The 21,980-nt window shown below is 47.5% G+C and overlaps 10 protein-coding genes across 10 annotated transcripts; 8 read left to right on the forward strand and 2 right to left on the reverse strand.

Moving 5' to 3' along the window:
* Positions 1-920: 920 nt before the first annotated feature.
* On the reverse strand, positions 921-2,456 carry YSP3 (S8 family peptidase; the record flags this gene model as incomplete). Its single annotated transcript, XM_076684380.1, has 1 exon — positions 921-2,456. One exon carries the CDS (start codon positions 2,454-2,456, stop codon positions 921-923), a length of 1,536 nt encoding a protein of 511 aa, XP_076541348.1.
* A 4,026-nt stretch (positions 2,457-6,482) lies between these two features.
* TRVA0_015S00958 (uncharacterized protein) lies at positions 6,483-7,223 on the forward strand (the record flags this gene model as incomplete). The annotated part of the gene is made up of 1 exon (XM_076684381.1): positions 6,483-7,223. The coding sequence occupies one exon, from the start codon at positions 6,483-6,485 to the stop codon at positions 7,221-7,223; it is 741 nt and encodes a 246-aa protein (XP_076541349.1).
* A 1,336-nt stretch (positions 7,224-8,559) lies between these two features.
* Positions 8,560-10,623, forward strand: BCH1 (protein Bch1p; the record flags this gene model as incomplete). Its single annotated transcript, XM_076684382.1, has 2 exons — positions 8,560-8,576; positions 8,652-10,623. 2 exons carry the CDS (start codon positions 8,560-8,562, stop codon positions 10,621-10,623), a joined length of 1,989 nt encoding a protein of 662 aa, XP_076541350.1.
* A 258-nt stretch (positions 10,624-10,881) lies between these two features.
* Positions 10,882-11,406, reverse strand: TRVA0_015S01002 (NudC domain-containing protein; the record flags this gene model as incomplete). Its single annotated transcript, XM_076684383.1, has 1 exon — positions 10,882-11,406. One exon carries the CDS (start codon positions 11,404-11,406, stop codon positions 10,882-10,884), a length of 525 nt encoding a protein of 174 aa, XP_076541351.1.
* A 998-nt stretch (positions 11,407-12,404) lies between these two features.
* On the forward strand, positions 12,405-14,609 carry YAK1 (YAK1 family protein kinase; the record flags this gene model as incomplete). Its single annotated transcript, XM_076684384.1, has 1 exon — positions 12,405-14,609. The coding sequence occupies one exon, from the start codon at positions 12,405-12,407 to the stop codon at positions 14,607-14,609; it is 2,205 nt and encodes a 734-aa protein (XP_076541352.1).
* Positions 14,610-15,230: 621 nt separating this feature from the next.
* NYV1 (synaptobrevin family protein) lies at positions 15,231-16,040 on the forward strand (the record flags this gene model as incomplete). Its single annotated transcript, XM_076684385.1, has 2 exons — positions 15,231-15,969; positions 16,018-16,040. The coding sequence occupies 2 exons, from the start codon at positions 15,231-15,233 to the stop codon at positions 16,038-16,040; spliced, it is 762 nt and encodes a 253-aa protein (XP_076541353.1).
* Positions 16,041-16,914: 874 nt separating this feature from the next.
* Positions 16,915-17,572, forward strand: DPB4 (DNA polymerase epsilon noncatalytic subunit; the record flags this gene model as incomplete). The annotated part of the gene is made up of 2 exons (XM_076684386.1): positions 16,915-17,010; positions 17,063-17,572. 2 exons carry the CDS (start codon positions 16,915-16,917, stop codon positions 17,570-17,572), a joined length of 606 nt encoding a protein of 201 aa, XP_076541354.1.
* A 518-nt stretch (positions 17,573-18,090) lies between these two features.
* On the forward strand, positions 18,091-19,641 carry TRVA0_015S01090 (F-box protein; the record flags this gene model as incomplete). Its single annotated transcript, XM_076684387.1, has 1 exon — positions 18,091-19,641. One exon carries the CDS (start codon positions 18,091-18,093, stop codon positions 19,639-19,641), a length of 1,551 nt encoding a protein of 516 aa, XP_076541355.1.
* A 388-nt stretch (positions 19,642-20,029) lies between these two features.
* On the forward strand, positions 20,030-20,656 carry TRVA0_015S01112 (uncharacterized protein; the record flags this gene model as incomplete). The annotated part of the gene is made up of 1 exon (XM_076684388.1): positions 20,030-20,656. One exon carries the CDS (start codon positions 20,030-20,032, stop codon positions 20,654-20,656), a length of 627 nt encoding a protein of 208 aa, XP_076541356.1.
* A 280-nt stretch (positions 20,657-20,936) lies between these two features.
* TRVA0_015S01134 (uncharacterized protein) lies at positions 20,937-21,335 on the forward strand (the record flags this gene model as incomplete). Its single annotated transcript, XM_076684389.1, has 1 exon — positions 20,937-21,335. The coding sequence occupies one exon, from the start codon at positions 20,937-20,939 to the stop codon at positions 21,333-21,335; it is 399 nt and encodes a 132-aa protein (XP_076541357.1).
* Positions 21,336-21,980: the final 645 nt, after the last annotated feature.

Consider the following 21,980-nt stretch of genomic DNA (forward strand, 5'->3'; position numbering starts at 1 on the left):
GGTCAGCTTGATGCAATGCACATTACACACGCAATGCCTCGCTAAACATATGTACGTATAGAGTTCTTGCAGTGCGATCAGTACATCGATCAATGCGCTTGGATAATATTCAATTCCATTGTACTGGTTCCTGCCACATAGCCATATAGCGACAAACGTTGATCAACAAGCGTTGATGGTGATAAGTTACAAAGAATCATACAATTTGGTAGTCGTATGATTGCACTAGGCCCAACGTAAAAATAGTAGAGGAATGTGTGACTTCTTTTTGTAAGTAGGCTACAGAGGTTTCCTATGACATATAGAGGTATTATGTATGCACGTTGGTTAATATATCGCAGTACCATATTCCAGGAACGCTCTCTCAACGAGAACAACCAAATGTACCATACACCAGGTGCAACAGACAAGCACACTTCAAAAAAAGGTGAACAGTATCCAATCAATACTAGCCAAACATAAGGCACAGCTCGCAAAGCGTAAGGCTAACACTTGGTAGGGGTCACTTGGGGGGGCCAGCCCCCCCCCCCCCCCAAACCCCCCGTGTGGCTCCGCTACGCGGAGGGAACGCATCAATTGAGTACCTCAGCTGAGAGCTCGAGGGTGGGTCCTCACAACTGGTAGGGAGTAAGGAGAAAGTCTGGCCCCCAGGAGAACAACCCCTAATCACACACAGTAACATCAAATGAACAGATATAATTCAAACGTGATCAAATAAATCAGAACTTATCCTTCGCCTATTATATTTTTAGCGGCTGCCACTACAAATAGATTTCTGCTCTACACAGGCTTCTACCCATCCTCGGCGAAGCCGAGCTACGGGGGTTTGGGGGCTGGCCCCCAAGTAACAAGTCTAGTCAAACAAAACAGTAGTACAATTCAAACAATATAAAAGATATAAATAATATAAAAAAATAAAATTAGAAGCCGAGGCCGAGACCAGCCCGAATGTCTTCAAAGATGTTCTCAATCTCGTGGCCGACATTCTGCAAGTCCGCCTTGATCTTCTCCTCAATTGGCAAAATCCTAACAGTGTCCTCGTGGACCTGCTCATTGTGCCAGAAGTCAGTCAGGTTCTCGTGGCCACCGTTGAACGCCAAAATGTTTGGAGTATCCTGGTCAATGTCGCTGAGAATGCCCTCGGTACCAAATGAAATGAGGTTCTTCTTGAGCTGCGCTGGCGAGATTGGACCGCTGGTAGCAAACTCAGAGTCAGAGTCTGGCTGCAACGACAAGAAGTAGGTGAGCAGACCGCAAATGTGTGGCGACGCCATCGAGGTGCCCGAAAGAGTCGCAACGGCTCGCGGCGAGCCAATGTAAGTAGACAAAATGTTGACACCAGGACCGAAAATGTCGACACACTTGCCGTAGTTGGAGAAGTACGCTCGCGCATCGCCAATCGAAGAAGCACCAACCGTGACCGCATTCTCAGCAGCGGCTGGAGAGTAGTCGCAGGCGTCGGCATTGTCGTTACCAGCAGCAACGGCAAAGTGGAGACCAGCCTTGACAGCGGCATTGACAGCAATGTCAAGCGCTGGCGACTTGCCACCACCGAGCGACATGTTGGCAGTAGCGCCCTTGTAGTTCTTCTTGGACTTGGAGTCCTTAATGTGCGACTCAGCGGCAAACTCAACGCCCTTAATGACATCAGACATGGTGCCAGAGCCGTTCGATCGCAGCACCTTGACAGCAACGACATTGGCCTTCTTGGCTACACCATAAGTCTTACCGGCAATGGTACCCGAGCAGTGGGTGCCGTGACCATTGTCGTCGGCGTCAAAGTCGCCCTCTGGCACCGTCTTGCCCCAGTGGGCACGGCCCTCAAAGTCCTCGTGGTCAATGTTAGTGCCAGTGTCAATGACGTATGCAGTAACGCCCTCGCCACCGTCGTCGTTAAACAGATACTTGTTGAAGCTGCCGAGCGAGAGCGGGTTTCGGTGCGAAACTCGCGCCAGACCCCATGGTGCGCCGTTCTGGGTCTCAAACTCAGAGGCAAACACGCGCGAGTCCTTCTCGACAAATGCTACCGCCTCATGGCGTCGAATCGCCTCAACCGTGTCCTTGGTGAAACGGCCAGCGTAACCCTTGAACTTCTCGCCAATGGCAAACACGTCCTTGAGGCCGGGCGCAATTCCGTCATTGAGGAAGCCGCCGGAGCCGTCCCGCTTCATGTGCTTCATGGCCTCCTCGTGGACGGTGTTGACCCACAGGTGGTGCTTGGCCGCGAGCTTCTCGTCAACGTGGTCCTTGAACACAATGATGTACGAGTCCTCAATGGCCTGCTGGGCGGCGGTTGGCGACGTCATGAGAGGCGCAATGTCAAACCCTTTGTCAAAGGGCGCCTGCTCGGCCGATTCCCGGAACGCTTGCAATGCCGAGGCATCGGTTGGGATAACGAGAGCCTGGGACAGGACCGCCAAAAGCGGCATGCAGGTTACAATCTTGGAGAATTTCATAATTTGCTGGTATCACTGACAAGAGAGTGGCGAATGGCTTCTCAAAGTGATTCAAAAATAAGGGGGTTGGGGGAGGAGGAGGTGGCAAAACAAACAGAATAAACCACGCAACAACACAACTACGCGCGCAAAAATAAACCTATCTATGTGCAAACTCCTTCTTTCTCAAGCCGCGTCTCTAATCGACACGGAACTTCTAAAGTTATCGAGAGAAAGAGACCAAGTCTGCAAATGGTAATGTAGAAGAGGGAAAGGAAAGGAAGGAAGAAGGCGGGTTTTTGTATCCACCGATAACGATAAGCGCCGGGGGGGAGCGCGCCTCCCTGTGCCGCCATTCCCGATTGCGCGTTCCCCACACACAAGACAAACCCCACGGGTGTTGCCGTATCTATTGCATAAGAAGAGGTAGATATCTCGCAAAATGGATCTTTTTTGTGGTTAGTGGTAGCATGTTATTACTACAGATGGGTCTTTTGGTAGACTAGATTAGCTAGCGAGGTATTCGATCTCTCGTAATCTCTTTCTCAACTCAATCTCCCTATATGCCCCGCTTTCTCGATCGGATTTTAGTTAGTCGAGCGGATATCCGACGGCAAGCGCGCATATATAGATGGTGCCTACACGTGACAGCCACACCCTGCAGTCATCATATCTGATCGCTATGGCGCACTCGTATTCAAAGGTGGCTATTATACAATGAGATTGACGAACTAATATCGGTAGTTATTTTACCAGTAGTATAGTAATATATTCGGTCGACTGTAATTTGGATAACGATAGCCAATCCGGGTGGGTATTCAATGTCTCTGAATTGTGGGAGATTTAGTCATTGATAGGATTGCTTGCGATAGGGGCTGCTGCACACGGGAATTAAGGTGCATAAAGGGCAACATAATCACATCACATACAACCCCCGTCATACGCGTGGTACTAACTATGCGCAACCTGCTACAATTGCTCATTTACTACAGTATACTGTGCCTGAGCCCATGACAGTTTATGTGTCTACGCTTATCTTCTACATCGCCACCACCTTACTCTCCTACACAGGCTTTCCCACTTCGCGCGCCACCACTTTGCCCACTACATTTGCGGCGTATCATAGTGGCTATAGTACACACACTCTACAATGGCTTTAACGTCAGTATTATTTTAAAAATAAATAAAAATTCATTTTATCTGTTATAAAAATGACATGTTATTCAAAAAGTACAAGCAATATAGAAGGTACTGTACCAATGACATGTTATTCAAAAAAATACAAGCAATATAGAACTGTACCTATGTCATCATCGACGACGGAGGAGTCAGCCGCGTACGGCTAAAACACCCCCAAGATTACCCTGGACCTACGTACCCATTTCGTCTCTGGCATCTCTATCATCCATACGGCTCGCTGGTCAATTCACCAAGAGGCTATGCTCAGAGCTGGTAGCCACCTGGAGTATAGGCGGTTCTGGCTTAGTTGTCTGCTCATACTCACTGAATCTGTGAATATCAAACAAACGAATCTGCCCAGACACACATGTCAACGAATCGAAGTCCTTGCAAAAGCGATCTTTCCATATGATGGGCAGTAGGATACTCAGGGTATATAGCATCTCGCAACTAGAAATATGAGAATGGCACTGACAACTCTGGAAACTACGCTTGGATACAGCGCCCAGAAAGGCGGCGCTTCAGGCATTGTGAAGGAATGAATCGTCTTTACTAATGGGAAGACCAATCCTCCGCAAAGCGGAGCTACGGGAGTTCGAGGCTGGCCCTCGAATATACTTCGTTGCTAGTACTAATATGGTAGATGGTGGGGAGAAGCAGCAGTCTGTAGCGCAATAAATCTCGAGAAATTTCTCGTCCGGAACAAAAAAAGATGCGGTATGCTTCCTGTAGAAAGTCTGCGCTGTATTATGGTGCTTTAACCATGTAGCAAGGTGAATATACCGTATGCAACCAGCTGATAGACTAAATAATAATGCGTCAACAGAGTCGCTATCTCCATCGCTGGTAAAGGTAATGTCGTCTTCGTGTGGTGGATAAATAGTATCGGAATAGCATCTTCTCATTGGGGTTCCAACGGCCCACGTAATCAAAATTGTTCTTCTCGTCTAAAAGAGTGGTGGTCACAGACTAATAATGGCTTAGCCACCGCTCGTCACCAAAGCTCAATAAAAAGGACAGATTGACGGTAAAAACGCACTATCTGTTACCGATTAGGCTGCTGATTTTATATGTAATAGTTCAATAGAATAAAATGAAATGATTACTTTGCGTTCTACTCTCTACGGTTTTAATACATGTAAGTACCACCGGGGTAGGATCGGTACGTTCCATACGTCTTTTATAAGCGGTAACGTTTGATGAGAAGTAAAAGAATCCACAGTATCAATTCACTATAAACCGTATTGTCATAACCATTCATACCATTTTGTTGCCTCCACCCAATTTTATGCCATGGACGACAAGTGCACTACGGTACGCAATGTGAGGAACGCTTCGATAACGGCCAGCTGCAATTATTCATTAATTCATCGCATACTGGTTTTTGACTGCGATAAATCGAAAAGACACATACAAAGTTGCTAACAATAGATTTTAAAATAGCAGACGGAAATAACAGCAGAAAGTACATCAATCGTCTGAAGATCCGGGCAACCCTCAAAAAAGGTCAGGGCGCTACAGTAGAACTAACAATGTCACACTGCGTACTCCATGATTTACCTCATCTTGCATAAGCGAGGTACACGCGCCTGAGTGACATATGTGCGTGCGGTACAACATGCATACGGTAAGGGGAAAACCAGCATAGAAATAAAATGAGCTGATATCTCTGCTCTAGCATTGTTAATGTGGAAATGGAATTTGCTCAAAAATGCCAAACTTCTTTGAAACATTACTGAGAGGAAACAGGGAAGCGGGAAACCGTTTGAGGGCACGGAAGGTTCAGACATGTGGCGAGATCGCCGGAGAAGGCACCACCCTCTCATTACATGCGGGTACACCCGCTCGAGATCTTGGCGCTTGAGCCGCATCAAAAAATCGCTTGACATACAATTGCCCTTCGCAATACTGTGAATTAGAAAAAAAAAATTCTTCTTCGGTAATTGAGTACTACATGGTACATGTGTATAGGAGTACCATACTGTTTACTTTCGGGGCTTTGCATGATTAACCAGTGGAATTGGCATCCAGAGAAGTTAGTTCAGGTACGGAACAAAGTTTCAAATGGTGAAACAGTGAGATCCAAATATAGCCCGGTGCAACCCTCCTTTGCTTCGAATGGAGAACAGTTGGTATCCTGTCAAGGTACCGAAAATCTCATTCTCTATCGGGCATCATGTTGAATGTTGTAGTGGCTGACTTGCAAAGTGCTTAAAATAGAGAGAGAGAGAGAAAAAAAAAATTGATGGTTTGATGAAGAAATTGTGCTACGACAATGAAGGAGCAATTCTGCATGCCACTACAATACATTCGTTTCGGGTAGCTGTCAGCTAAAACCCTTCCATGCTCGCCCTTTATTTTTTTTCAATCCTGACTGAGTTTGAATAACTTACCCAAACTCTATACCACCTTCTCAAAGGAATCGCAATGCCAACTAATCAAAGCCATAATAAAACCAAATTAACATTATCCTTCTTCGTCCTCGTTGTTGGTTCAATCACTCTCGCCATTCAATGTAGGGTGATGTCGTGCATTCGTATTTTCGTCCCCGTATGCAATGTTTGAGATATGATGTCTTACTCGCTACGGGATTAAAAGCTCGGCACGAGAGGGCGACTGTGTCAAATTGTTATTATTAGCAAAGCGGCGGGCCCAAAAAAGGAAATTTGGAGTGCATCTTCTGTCAAACTTTAAATTGTTGTAACAAAAAAGAAACCACCAGCCATGGCGATACCAACATTGGTCGCTATTTTCCACCACTTGAGCTTTGAAATATAAATACCGGTCCAATCGCGCTACCCTTTTCTCAGTCGGCACCTCAAGTTCTTTTCTTTCGTTCGTTACCGTTTAGAAATATAAAAGAAAAATATGAAGTTCTCTACCTTGGCCGCTGCCCCATTCATCATTGCCATTGCCACTGCGCAGGACTTGTTTGGCTTGATTGTCATTCGATCTGGTTCGCCAGTCCAGAATGCGCCAATCAACATCAACAACAACGAGTTCCACGTTGGCTCTGGTGAGAATTTCCAGGGCTTCATTTCCTCTGAAGCCTTGTGGGCCCGACTCCCAGATGGGTCACAGAAGGCTGTCATTCGAGATCCTTCCACCTCGAAGCTCGTTCTCGACCCTAATCCAGAGGGCCGATTCTTCTCCACTGACGGTGGTTACCTGCGATACAATGGCTCTGAGGCGTTCACTGTGACTCCAGCTGCCGACGGTGGTTACACTGTTTACACTGGTTCTCGAACCGAGACTGGCGCTATTCCGGTCGCTCTCAGGGTTGTCCCAGTAAACAGTGGCAGCTCTGCTATCGTCAGCAACAATACCACGGTCACGCAAACTGTGGTTCCTCCTCCAGCCACTGTTACTAACGGCACCGTCATTCCAACTTCTACTGTCAACGGCACACTGCCAATCACCACTATCACGGAGACTGGTTGCCCAGCTTGCACTCAGACCCCCGTCTGCCCAGGCCCTGATTGCACTCCATCCACGGAGACTAGTACTCCATCTGGCACTTCTGTGCCAGGCCAGGTTAACGGTGCTGCTTCCCAGATTGTCAATGCTGCCGCTATCATTGCTGGTGTCGCTGCTGCTGCTTTGTTCTAAATCTAAAAAGCGCAAAAAAGTGAGCGAGATTGGCTATTTTGCTAACAATTTCATTTTTTTAATTCATGAAATGTATGATGACAGCTTTATGTGATGATTATTTGGATTCTTAATTATACATGTTTTTGCGAATATAATTAATTTGTGCTACGATTCGTTCCTTTTTCAATTGGTAACATTGAATGGTATAACTAATAGATTTTGATAAGATAAAACAAGATCAATTCTCGGCTACATTGAGTCTCACATGTGGTCATGCTTTGGACTGGTCAATCCACCGCCCAACGCACACGCCGAGAATCAATTGAATCTTTGAATGCATCTTCCTAATAGTTCTTGGGGGGACCAGTCCCCCCAAACCCCCCTGGGGCTCCGCTTCGCAGAGATAACTCCAAACCTTCACATAGTTCTACAACTACCTCGGCGCAGCCGAGCTACGGGGGTTTGGGGGCTGGCCCCCAAGTCAATTGAAGCCCAGAGTGTATGATTGACGTCAGTGGCTTTTTAATCTGCCAAGCTGCACTGGGGTGATCATTGAGGGGTCGTTATGTCATCTTGTACATCTGACCAATCTTGTAGCACTGTGCTAATTGAGGCTCTTGCTCATTTGAACATTCAGTCTTGGCCGCAGCTATGGTTAATTTTATCTGGGCAAGTGCTCAGAAGTTTTTAGCGCAGCTATTGTCAATTGTTAAACTAGTTATGACCGCATAGCCGGAAATGGGCTATGCTATTTAAGTTGGATGGAGAGTATAAACCGGATTGCTGAATTGGAACTTTCTATTTTATTTCATGATTACCGTCTATCCTAGGTAAATACTTCATATGATAACTCATACAGCGAATCTTCAAATTGGATAAATGACAAGGGGTGGTAAAAAGATTGTTAACCCAGTAGTACAAGTACCTGGTACCTCGTTTAACTGGAATTGGCTACAAACGTTCTCATTTCATTTAACTTTACGATTCAAAAAAAAAACCCAGTAAATTTAGCAGCGCAGCCAAAGAAAGAAATGGGAATTACGCTATTAAAAGTGAAACAGCGCCGCACAAGATGCGGCGCAGATCCACAAAAAGACCGCTCTCGCCCTATTCTTAACAACTGGACATGTAAATATAAACGACTAGTAAATATAACAAAAAGCAGGTCACTTATTTTGAAAATATATCACTATGCTTACTCGTATCCAGTGGCTAACCAAATAATGCCCGTGGTAATACTGGTACAGGTAACATGAGGCAGTGCGCGGATCGGCTCGAGTTATCACGACCGCTGTGAACGGACACGTCAAGTAACCCACACACACCCCTACACATCTTATCGCGACGACCCGGAATGACCGCGATTCCTGAGTAAGTTTAGCCCCTCCAATGGGTTTAAAATTGTGACCCGAAAAAATGGAACAGACTAACTCAAAAAAAATAAAGGATCTTGGAGAATGAAGTCGGCGAGGCAATTGGGGCCCGAACCGCTTCACTAGCCAGTTTCAAGGGCTTGGGACCACCTGATTTGGTCCATCTATCGAAATCGCAGCCCAAGAGCAAAGAATGTGGTACCTACCACTATGTCTCCGGGGTGGACACTTCCTCTTCGTCCTCCATGGCCGCGTATATCAACACCCTGACGTTCAAACTCGGCGAAAGCCAACTGTGGTTCGGCAAGCACCCGCAGTGGAAGATCCATTCTGGCATGTACTGCTCGTACAATGCTTTTTCTAAAGTCGACGTGCGAGTGTGCGCCAAAATCCCGGGGTCTGTGGATGCCTACGTCGTGGATCCACGGGGCACCAAGCACCCATGGCCCCAGGACGGCCAGGCGGACATTATGTCCAATGAAACTTATATGAGCGCCATGCTGAGGGCTCTTCTACTGGCTGATGATGATGTATACTATGTCAGCTGTTGCCGAAGGCTTAATCCTTTGGCTGCCACAGAAGCGCCTCGATTCTTTGAAGCGTTCCGCAAGCTGTTCATGCTAGGGCCCAACCTGGGGTCAGCCGCCGAGATTCAGGTCCCATCGCTTTCGCAGAATTACCTGGTCGACGGATTCTTCCAGTACGTCAAGATTTCGGGTCTGTTTGACAACGCGCTAGAGGTTCTTGAGAGCCTCGAGGAAGCAGAGCCCGAAGTGGCCAATATCAGGGCCAAGCTTCTCCTGCTGAAAGATGAAGAAGTTTGGGCAGTCCAGGTGATGCATTCAGCTATCAAGCAAAACCCACGGGACGCGCTGATGCTCGAACAACAGGCCAAGTTCTGTCTTGACAAGGGTCGGCTCGACCTGGCGCTCGATTGTGCCGTGCGGGCTGTTAACGCGGCGCCTTCGGAGTTCACTTCGTGGGCTGCACTCGTAGAGGTATACACAGCGCGTGAGGAGTACGAGAATGCGCTTTTGACGCTTAATAGCTGTCCAATGTTCACGTACCACGAGCCGGACTCGCACCGCATGCCACAGCCCGCCAAGGTCCACCTTCCCCTGCCGACGGACGGAGTTCTTGACGAGGTGTGGAACGCTGGAAGCGACATTGCGACGGAACAAGAGGGCGCCGACCCAGAATTGCTCAAGCTGCCTGCTCCCACTCTGCGGGCGACGTTTGCCAAAGCCTACGAGCTGCTGACGAAAATTGTAGCCAATATCGGCTGGGACGCTTTGCTCAAGTACCGGTCGGTGGTGTTTGTCATGGAAGAAGAGTACAAGAAGGACAAGCGAAATGGCAGCGACAGCGCTATTAACAAGCCTCCAGCAGCGGTCAACAACAACAACGTCAACGGTTCTGCTGAAGGCGAAGAAGAAAAAATTACTAACGGCAATGGCAGTGTCGAGACGGCTCCGTCGACGGCGGGGGCGGCGTTTGGGCTCAAGAATAAGCGGCTATGCGAGCGGTGGCTCGACAATCTATTCATGGTTCTTTACGAGGACCTTAGAGTTTACACAGTATGGCGGGCAGAACACGTCCACTTCCAGTCGCAACAACAGCCCTACCACAAGACACCGCTGGAGTGGGAGATACTGGGCACTGTGGCGAAGCGGCTGCATCATCGACCCGAGGCCCTGGACGCATTCACAGAGTCTATCCAGGCGCGATTCTCGCACAGAGTGCTGTGGCACATTTTGGATTATCAGTTGGAGGACCTGGAAAACCTCAATGGCAAAAAGAACGCGTCGGCTATTGTCGATGAGGCGTTGGATACCGTTGTCAAGCTCATTGCATGGAACCACCGGTGGTACACCGACTTTTCACCAAAGCTGTTGACGGCTCTGCGCAGGATTGTGTCTCTTGAGGGTCTTGTTCGCGTCCAGATCAATCTCCAGGCGAAGTATAGTGGCCAAGGTATTGTCGAGCTGATGCACGAGTGGTTCACGGTTCTTCAGGCTCTCAAGGCAGACGGAATTGATAGCTAGTCCTGCCTTAGTTACTACACTTTTATTGCCCATTACCCTTTGAAAAACCATGGCAGTGTCTTGATTAGCCTAGCGGTCACTACAAGAATGTTTTTTAGACATAAACATACCGTAGTGGTTGTAATGAAACGAACTTCTACTGATAATTGATCACAATGTGCTTACATATCAACAAAACTATCGTAATGGCTCTTGCCGGTCCCTCATGAGCATGGGATGGGTTTAGTTCTCTTGGGGTAGCTCCGCTTCGCCGAGAAATCACTGATCGTCGCGGTTGAGCTTTGAAAAATCGAGCTCTGGGTGCTGAGATTTGAAATTTTGCAAAACTTGCTTCTTTCGCGCCTCTTCAGCCGACTCATTCTTCTGTTTGTTCATCATTTTCTCCACCATCTGGCGCGTCTCCGGATCGAGATCACTGAGCTTGGTGTTCTCGGGCTGCAGCTTTGTAACATCGATCTTTGGCGCGGACGTGACAACATGGGGCCACCACTCGTTCTTTTCCAGCTTTTCCAGCGTAATAACTAGTTCCTTCTGGTCGACAATAGTCCACGTAGACGCCTCTCGCGACACGGGCTTGAACAGATCGCCTTGGATCAGCGGTGGCTCGTCCCGTTTGAACCGCCAAAAGGCTCTTAGGGAGTCTTTACTGATATCAACGTCCAAAAACTTGGCCCGCGTCCCTTGGGGCAGCTCAATTGATATAGTCACGTCCGCCAGAGTCTGTTTCCACTCGTACGGCAGATCCTTCTGCGATTCGAACTTGCGGCTCGACTGGCTGGACATGTTATTTTCGCAGGGTCTCTTTTACGGGTATTAAAATTTTACGAACACAAAAATCAACTAGAATATATATGGACTAACGAGAATAGATGCACCAAAATCCAAAACCTCTCCAGTATCCTATGATGAACAGGTACAACAGATCGAATCCTAAAGATTCGGCTACGGACGGCGTTGGGGCGCCATTGGTGCGCGGTTCGAATCTCCCAATCCCCGTCCGTAACCCACACGCACCATGAACACCTACCTACATTCAACATTGAATCCAAGTGTGCATTGAAGCTGGGGTGAAATTTCACACAGAAGCCCATTGAATCCATTGAACTGGCCAATCGAGCAATTGGAGAACCCACATCAGAGCCTTAAGAGCCCGGACCAATTGACCGCAACCCAGCCCCCTTCCTCCAATTGGTGTTGCAACCCTTGTCAAAAGCACAATAAGAAAAACGCCGTTTTGTCAATTTGGTTGCTCCGCCCAGGCCAGCTTCACCCAAACCTCCCCCCCTTTTACCCACGCTCCCCTTGTACCAGCAACGTGTAACAGTGGTGTTCCCTTGGGTGTGTGTCGCACTGAAAATTACCCGTGTCTCTTCAGTCCATCTACTGGGACTAAAACATAGAACCTCGAACCACGGCGGACGAATCTTTAGATTTATGGGCATACAGTACGAGAAGACACGAAATATCAACGCCAAATACCGACTAAATTCTTACTATAATCAGTGAAGAATCTGAGTGACCCAAATAATCTAATTTCAAAGGTCCAAATAAGCGGAAATCCAATATTGGTAATTGAAGAGTTCAAAGGCCCCAATATCGATCATTGAAGAAGAAGTTCAAGGGCCCCCAATAATTGAGAAGACGGAACTCAAAGGCCCAATAATTGAAGAACTAAAGATCTAAAAGGTTCGATGGACCCATATAGCTCGACAAAGCAATTTTACTCGCCGCCTCTGGCGTTGCAACCACCAAAGCCTCCCAGCAATGACCACCATAGCGCCATGGACACGCCAATAACGACGATCCCAGAGGAAGATCTTCCCGCAGGGTCTCCGATGGCCGTCTCAAGTCCAGGAAGGGAGGCTTCGCTCATGTCTCCGCCGCGTAGGTACTCCCCAGGCAACCTGCTGGACGCGTCGCCTAAGCGGCCTATGCGGTCGCATCACCAACACTCTGCGTCTTCTTCGCTTCTTCGCCATCAGATGTCGTTCGATAACCCCCCGGGACCGCCTCCTCAGGGGGTTGTCGTCGCGGCGCCTGCGTTCCGGCACGTCCGGTCCAAGAGCGAGCTGACGCCCGTATCGCACTCACAGCCCAAGTACCGCCGAGCTCTGCCCGAAGGCGGGTTCATGAGCCCACTGGCGGCGCTGACTTCGCATCTGGCGTCTACATACCATATATGTAACCCGGGGTTCAACTACCAGTCGAGCCGCAACCCGCGTCGCGTCCTCACCAAGCCAAGCGAGGCCAAGCTCAACAACGGCTACGATAACATTGAAAGCGACTACATCCTCTATGTGAACGATATACTAGGAATCGATGAGCAGAGACGGTACCTGGTGCTAGATGTGCTTGGCCAAGGGACATTTGGCCAGGTCGTCAAGTGCCAGAACATGATGACAAAGGAGGTGGTAGCGGTTAAGGTCATCAAGAACAAGCCAGCCTACCTCAATCAGAGCATGATGGAGGTCTCGATCCTTGAGCACCTCAATAACCACGTAGACAAGACAGACGAGCACAACCTGCTGCGGCTCAAGGACAAGTTCGTCCACAAGGAGCACCTGTGTTTGGTATTCGAGCTGTTAAGCAGCAACCTGTACGAACTTATTAAGCAGAACCAGTTCCGTGGGCTCAGTACGAACCTGGTAAGGGTGTTCACCCAGCAATTGCTGGACTCTTTGGTGGTTCTTAAAGAGGCTAGGCTCATCCACTGCGACCTAAAGCCCGAAAACATTTTGCTTAAAAGCCTGGATAGCCCGCTGATTAAAGTCATTGACTTCGGTTCGGCATGCCACGAGAGACAGACCGTCTATACGTACATCCAGTCGCGGTTCTACCGGTCTCCCGAAGTGCTACTTGGACTTCCGTACACAACCTCCATTGATATGTGGTCTCTGGGGTGCATCTGTGCCGAATTGTTTTTGGGGCTGCCCATTTTTCCTGGAACCTCGGAGTATAATCAATTGTCACGCATTATCGACACGCTGGGGACGCCGCCGAATTGGATGATTGAGATGGGCAAGAACGCTGGCAATTTCATGGAGAAGTACGTTGATGAATACGGGCGTAAACAATATCGGCTCAAGTCGCGCGACAAGTACTCGCGCGAGTTCAACACCAACGAGCAGCCCAGCAAGCAGTACTTCCCGTCTACCAACCTGCGCGAGATCGTTATGAGCTACCCGTTGCCGCGCCGCAACATGAAAAAGTCCGATGTTGACAAGGAAATGCAGAACCGGGTCGCATTTGTCGATTTCCTTACCGGCCTGTTAAACCTCAATCCGTTTGAGCGGTGGACTCCGCAGCAGGCGGCGATGCATCCGTTCATCACCGAATCCAAGTTCGTTGGGCCCTATGTGCCTCCGTTTGGAGCCAAGACTACTGCCACTACTGCTACTTCGCGCTTTACGAGACAGGCCCAGCCTCAGCACCACCATCAAAGCCAGCCGATGGCTCAGCCGGTCCAGAATACGTATTACAACAGCGATATTTACGTCAACCCCCAGCGGAGCCAACCTCAGATGCCTCCTCCTCAACCCCAACAGGCCATCCCACCGCCTCCAATGTATATCCAGCAACAGCAGCAGCCGCCTCAACCACAACAACAGCCTCAGCAGACCCAGAGACTCAACAACGCTAACCAGTCCATGTTGGCTGCCACGGCGGCCCACCATCACCATCAGCAACAGCAACAGCAACGCCGTCCGCGGGCTTCCACGCTTGGAAACCACCTGGACACCACCGTACCCGGCCCCATTCAACGGGCCACTGCATTGATGAACGCTTCTGAGCCCATCCGCGCCCAGCCAAGCCCGGCTTACTTCCCTCCGCCAGAACTGTACGCCAATGACGCAGTACCAGAGCAGCAACAGCCGCGTTGGCAGCGCCAGCCCACCACGGGCCAGGCGAAGCAGCGGACCTCTGGTAACGCCTACGGCGAAGTCGTCAAGCATTTGGAGGACGGGCTGAGCAACTACATGGCCTAGCATTTTTGCATTATTACTCTATAGAGAAGAAATATTTATGATTACATCCTCTATCCCTCTACGAAGCGATCCATTAGTCCCTAGTGTACTTGGGGGGACCAGTCCCCCCAAACCCCCCTGAGGCTCCGCTGCGCGGAGATATGGGCTGTAACGAGATATTTGTTACATGTTGTTACAAGAGTTTTGTTGGGAATTTGCAACGGTGTAACGGGAATATTGTTACGTTGTAACCAGGGGTGGTCCTAAGTTACAGGGGTCTGGGGGCTGGCCCCCAGCTACGGGAGCTCGAGGGCTGGCCCTCGAATATACTCACCACGGAAGGTTCTTTGCGAAGCGGAACCACGAGAGTAAGAGCATTCAATTGCTAACATTACAGGTTGTAATTAGACTTCGTAGTATTAGCTAATTTCAGGGTAATGAAGTCCAAGTCTCTGATGATCCGAGGCTAGAAAGACTCAATAAATACATATCATCACTCAAACAATAATAACATGGCAACTGCCACGGTTGTACGATATTTGAACCATAGTATTGCTACTGGAAGGTCGACGTAGCAAACTTGTTGGTGGTGCCGGAGGTGCTCCGTTTTATCACTAAAACACCCCACACGTCCCCGGTACTATGTCGAATGGAGGAGGACGGGTAGTGCTGTACAGCTCTGTGGTGTATGGCAAGGGCGCCGTGCTGAGCGAGTACGACTCCAAGGCTCCTGGTTCGTCGAGCTCGTTTATCAGCCTTATCACCGAACAAGTGCAGCCGGGAGCCAATGTCAAACAAAGTTTGGTCCATGAGAACAACTGCATTCATTTTATATCGAAACCCGTCGTACAGAAACCAAATGACCAAGATCCAGGCATTGTCATTGGACAGATCACGTTCCTAGCGGTGTCTCCGCTGAGTCTGGGCAAACGGCTGCCGTTCATGTACCTTCTTCAGCTGGAGCAACTGTTTGGGCCTGAGATCGATAAGCTACAGAGCGATCTCAACGACGATCCAGACAAAGCGGCGGAGGAGTGGATTGAGAAAGTTAAAAAGAATAAGAGCTTGCAAGGCGAGATTAAGGAACTCATAAAGCGGACTGATAATGGAGAGTCTGATACGACTGGGCTGGCGAAGCGGGACATTGAGGAGGTCAAGAGCATTATGATTGAGAATGTTGAGAGGATAATTGAGCGTGGCGAGCGGATCAACCTGTTAGTGTCCAAGACGGATCGCATGAACCAGAACTCGCTCGTCTTTCGCAAGAGAACCATTGCCGTGAAACGGTCAATGTGGTGGACTAATGTTAAGATGACTGTGTTAATTGTTGTTATTATTATTGGCGTGGCGTATTTCTTGGTCGGTTCCATGTGTGGATTTGGTATGTGTTTTCGTTTTGCTGTACGGTGGTACTAACAGTTGTTTTTAGCGATGGAATGCCTGCGACGATGATAGATATAACAGGTATTATAGACTTTTGATTTGGCGATTAACTATTCTTTATTCCCTCCTTACGTGAATGCTAAGGAATAACCTGGCTCTAATGATTGTGTGACATTTAATTAGTTATGAATCTGTCTTGAAAGAAATAATGAGGAGTTCTGTGGATATCGGAAATAGAAAACGTATTCTGGTAATAACGTATATTTCATATTTATGTGCTCCTTCTACGGTTACCATTGTTTGTTTATTTATCACCGATGTGTATTGGTAATCTCACAGTATGGCTAGTTGACGACAGAATGTATGACTATCTGGTATAATAGATCCTATTGAGATGCTGGGAACCCTACTATCTTGGCGCATCATCTAGAGGAACAGGTCAGAATTGGAGTACTCGAGTCCAAGAAGGGCAAGGGAGAACTGCTGTTTGAGCTCTAGCCAGGTCGAAATGCAAGGCATTTGCCAGACTTCCCTTTCCAAAGTCAAAAGGAAACATACGAAAAAACGATTCAACAATGGTAGCGGACTCATTAACGACAATATCACCGAGTTCGGCAGCTACCCCTCGAACTAGCATTGATAGCGGGGGGGGGGGGGGGGGGGGGGGAACATATTTTTCCACTCAACAGGCTGTCGATTACGATTATCATGGTACCGTATATGGTTCTCGAACCGAGAAATTTCCATCATTTTCAACGGCTCGGGTATTCCCTGCCAGTGAAGCTCATTAAGATTACTACAGAATTCTATTCAAGCCCTTATACCTGTTGGAATCGACACCGGTAAGTCAAGCAATTTTCGGCTGGTCTCACACTGAAAAACGGCCGACATCACGAAAAATTCGAACGCGTAAATTGATTTCACACCTTGCAACGCGTACAAAATGCCGCCTAAAGGATGGAGGAAATATCCAGACGGATTCAAACTGGTTAATTCGGCAGGTACGCCTGTTAAGGAGAAAGAAGAGTATACCTTAGATGTAAGTGTTTTATTCCAAGTGGCTGCCATGGCAAGGCTAATAGTACTCGTAGGATCTGTTATTGCCAAAAGCAACAATTTACAGACTCGCGACAGGATCGCTTCCAGAAGGGACTCAGGTCCCAGCCGATGGGCTCTTGGCACTGAGACGAAGCACTGCAGTGTTTATCAACTATTTAAGCGCTGAGGCGAACAAAGTCGCCCAGGCGACCGCGAGGAAAACCATCCAGCCTGCTGATGTGTACAAGGCATTGGAGAATGTCGACCTGGCACAACTTGTGCCCGAAGTAAAGGCTCAGCTTGAAGCATATCTTGAGGGCCAGAGGCAGAAGAAGGAACGCAAGGCGGCGGAAAAGAAGTCTGATGCGGCTGTGGCGGAGGATCCCGAAGAGGAGGAGATTGTTACCAGTGACGAAGAGGCGGATTCTGGCGACTCTACGGAGAAAAAGAGGTTGAAAACAGATGATGGCGATGGGGAGGGTAATGACGATAGCGAGGCCCCCTTGGACGATGATGGGGATATTGAGATCAAAGATACACCACAGGCCGATAAGGAGCAGTAACGATTTTTTTTCTTTTATTTATTTGCATAAATGTTGTTAGACTATGTCGCTTCCTGAATGAACTTATACTTCCACTGTTCAGTAATTAATACTCGCGTCTTGGCGTGGCCAAGACCAGAGACGTCACTTAAAATACATTTACATAGCATTTGCATTCATGATTGGTTAGTCTCCGAGGGTCCGGGAGACAATTCTCCTAAGAGATTTAAAACCGGATAACCTTCAACTTTGGGATTGACAATGTGCGCTAGCGGATTAGTTCGCTCTTGGGCGACGGCTCTCTTTGAGAAATTGGACTAGACGAAGCTAGATTTAATTCAAATGACTTGTTAGCGGTTACACAAAGACTACATGGGTGACAGCAGCCTTGCAAGATAGAATTAGGTTCTACTGTAATATTACTGGTGGCCGTCTTTATTTAAATGCAGTTCTCGCCCTTCCAGCCAAAGGTCTTTTGCCATCATCTTTATATACCAACATATACCTGTTTCTACTTCCGTTTCTTTGCCTGATAACAGATGAAAAAAGAGACAGACTTCCTGCAGCGACTTCCACTTGAGCTACAAGCGGAAATTCTTGGTTTTCTTGACGTTGGTGACTGGCGTAAACTGAGGTTAGTGTCAAGACAATGGTATTGCTTGTGCCAGCGGCGAATCTGGGCTAAAATAGCTATAGCAACATCTCGTCAGATGAGTGACCTATCGGACGAATTGTCGGGCTACTCCAATCCTGCCGAAGTGGCAGACTACTCCTACGGATATCAATTACTGACGCATCAGGAATTAAAAAAGTTAAGTTCGGACCTATTGTTGGACTACTCCAATCCTGCCGAAGTGGCAGACTATTCCTGTGGATATCAATTAGTGACGCCTCAGCAATTAAAAAAGTTAAGGTCGAACCAACATTTCCGAAAAACAGTAGTCGAAAATACAGTGGAATTAGCTGTGTACTACGAAAAGCCGAGGTCAGAAGCTCCATACTATTTAAGATCGGCCTCAAAGAGAGACAATAAGCACACATATGCGGCTATTTCTGAGTTATGTAAGCATGTTCGCAAAGTCAGGGTATGGTACGAACCAAGTTCAAGGGATGACAGGTTCCTAGCATTTCAAAATATGTTGGATGGATTGAAGCCAACTGCCGAATTTTCTCTAGCAATTGAGATATACGACTTCAAGGGTCAGGCATTCCTTGACATCGATGGCATGAAGATCAAGGACTTATACATCAAAAATGAATGCTATTGCGCTAAACCGGAGTTGATGCTATGGAAGTCAAAAGACAAGACTCCAGTTAAATGGCGCGATTTGGCTCCCTTGTGTAATGATTTGGTCACATTGATTGTATTCACTACTAATGATATTTTTCGATATCATTGGATACCGGACACAATCAAATATCTTGAGCTTGTGAATGCCGCAGGAGAGGACTATTCAAGTGGAAGTTTAATAGTGCCACCTGGAGTAGAGTATCTTCGTATTACGGATGGGATTGAATATAATGGCAGTCAATTGGATACTACCGCTTCCATTCTCTTCTGCGTAGACTTATCGAAAGTCAATATGCTAAAGAAAATAGATTACTATGGGGAAGACGCCGCGAATCAGCTAATACACACCATTCTTGGAGTAAAGGATATTTTGGAATTGCTGTCTATTGGGTGTGCCAAGGTTTCACGCTTCAGTACATATGAATTCCGAGAACTGGCCAGTGCAGGCCTAGGGATAAAACGCTTGGAGCTGAGTTTTAGGTCATTCGGCAAAGAATTGTTTGATTATCAAAACTTCTTGGCTAACTTTCCAGAGTTGGTGTCCTTGGAGATTGGAGTTTACGATTGCGACAATTATCGCCTGGTTGTCCAATATAGGGCTGATTTCAAGTTTCTAAAGGGTGTGATTGCTTCATTCCTCAGCGGGAGTCCGAAACTGTCGCAAATACAACTGCATTCGAAGTGGGAATTAAACTGGATTGTTAGTTCGATACCTTGGATTACACGAATTGACTATAAGTATGAGCGTGTGCTCTACGACGTGGATGTCTGCAAAGCCAGATTGACATCTTTGAAGTGATTCTCTGAGAATTTGATAATATTGTGCTTGCTCTGAAATTTAGTGTGTTTAGCTGTGGTACGATAGTCGTTATTAGATGCCTCTAAGCCATTCTCTATAACACCCCTACTAGATTATTAGGCCTAATAGGCCGTCGTTTTTCTGCAAGTCTATATCAACTAAAAAATCTCAATACCTCCAATTGCAACAGACCCTTTTTTTCTCTCACCTTTTTTTACCTTCCGCTGCTCAATCACCCAGGCCTAGCGACACTATAAATGACGTCAATGGGAAGCTAATAGCATGGGAATCTTAATCCTCGTTCAGATTCGTCCTGGAAGCATAATTAGAGTTCTAGCCTGTTATGTCATTCGAAACGAAATGATGCTGTTTACAATAACATTGCACAATGTCAAGGAAGAGTAAATCCTCTGCAGCAGATTCATCCTCCAGGAAGAGCCGCTCTCGTAAAACTCGAGCAGCAGCAGCAGCACCACCACCACCACCACCATCAGCACCATCATCAGCAGCACCAGCTTCAAGCGAAGATCGGCAATCTTACAGTGATACATTTGATGTCGCAATAGCTCGCGAGGAGATTGACAGGGTGCGCGGTGATAGATGTCGTATAAACAAACTGGGTTGCTGGTGCGGCACCCACAGAAGCGGCTATACCCGTCTTCAAATTCACCCGCCCAATTGCGGATGTATGCCCCCAAACCTGCGACATGAGAAAAACCATCGGTCGACTTGCAAAACAAAGGATTATAAGCTTCATATTGTTGCATTTGTCTCCACTGGCCAGCGTCACGATCCGCATTTGCAGATCTCTCATCTCTGTCATAATGAAAAATGCTACAACCCCGAGAATTTAGACCAAGAATCTGCTAAGGACAACAACGGGCGCAAAAAATGCCTTGGGCCGAATGTTGTGATCAGCGGAGAACTTACGAACTTATGTCCCCATAAACCACCTTGCATTTTGCCGCGAGTTCGGCGAAATGCAACACGCGCAAAGAAGAATCAATATGTTTAATAGAGTAGTAAATGAAATTAATTATCTGCATTTTTAGCCCGTCGCGACTGTGTCACCATATTCTAATAGAAAAACTCAGTACAAGTACCAGTAGTCAAGTAAATGTATTTTTAAACCAGCCGTGCCAGACCGTATGATAGTCCGCATGCGGCTCTCCGCACCACTCCACACAAGCTACCCCTGAATCTCCCCTGCGTCAACTCCTGTGTCGACCTCTGAGGCTAAAAATGCACTTGTAGTAGCAAATGTAGACATCACATCAAATGACTGCTTCCTATTGATGAAACTTGCCATTCCACTTGGCCAAGATGGGGATGGCTCCAGTCGTTTTCTCTCTTCCCTCTATTTTAGCCAGCTGCAGCATTGTCACCAAGATGGGCCTTGCATTACATTGAATACATGCCAGCTGTGCTTGAACTTGAAAAAATCGATCAAAATCATTTGGGGACAGACTTCCTTAACGCCAATGCGCTATGCCACAACGGAAACCCAGTACTGGACCAAGAGTGAATCAAAGAATTATCTTCCGCACGTGAAAAACGGCGCCTGCCAATTAATCCGTATAATTGTGCGCAAAGAGTACCAGACAACAACTATCAGATCTGCTTTTGTATTGAGCACGATTGAGATTGGGCAACGAGCAATGCTGGTGTCGCGGATACGACAGCAGGAGTTTTAAAAGGAAACCTTTCCTCGGCCACGGCAGCTCGAGGGCTAGAGATCAGTCCCCCAAACCCTCACCCATCTGGGGTTCCACTTCGTGGAGATTCATTCTCTGGGACAATTGACAATTGATTAGCTAGTATTGTTATGGCAGTAGCATGGCTTCAGTTACGCAGGGACCGTTCATGTGCCAAGAACATTGGAGAGGAGAATATGATAAGTAGCTAGACTGTACAAGCGCTCTATGCACATTCTTCCTTTAGTACAGGTTTGCATAGGCTAGTGTAAAAGGGCATGATTTCTTAGTGTCCCAGCGAGAAAGAACAGAGAATTACGTAGTAAGGAAAGTGTCTAATGCATTGACCAGAAATAGCGCTATGTATTGTACCAGCACATATAGGTTTACATATAACTGGCAAGACAGATATTCGTCTACTGCCTGGCTTTGATGACAAAAATATTTTGAATGCCATAGCACCGGCATAGTTATCGATGTCACTTATTGTCTTCACTTAGGTACAATAATAGGATATGACCAGTACTATTACAGCACCGTGTGTCATTTAATACGGTACAACTGGAACTGATGAAGCCTATGCACTGCGTGACGGTTGTCTAGCCGTGCTTGAGGCGCGCGTCAGGACACGTTCGCGCGCAGGAT

This window comes from Trichomonascus vanleenenianus (assembly GCF_965637985.1).
Source record: "Trichomonascus vanleenenianus strain CLIB 3782 genome assembly, contig: TRVA0_015S, whole genome shotgun sequence".
Classification (NCBI taxonomy): domain Eukaryota; kingdom Fungi; phylum Ascomycota; class Dipodascomycetes; order Dipodascales; family Trichomonascaceae; genus Blastobotrys; species Blastobotrys vanleenenianus.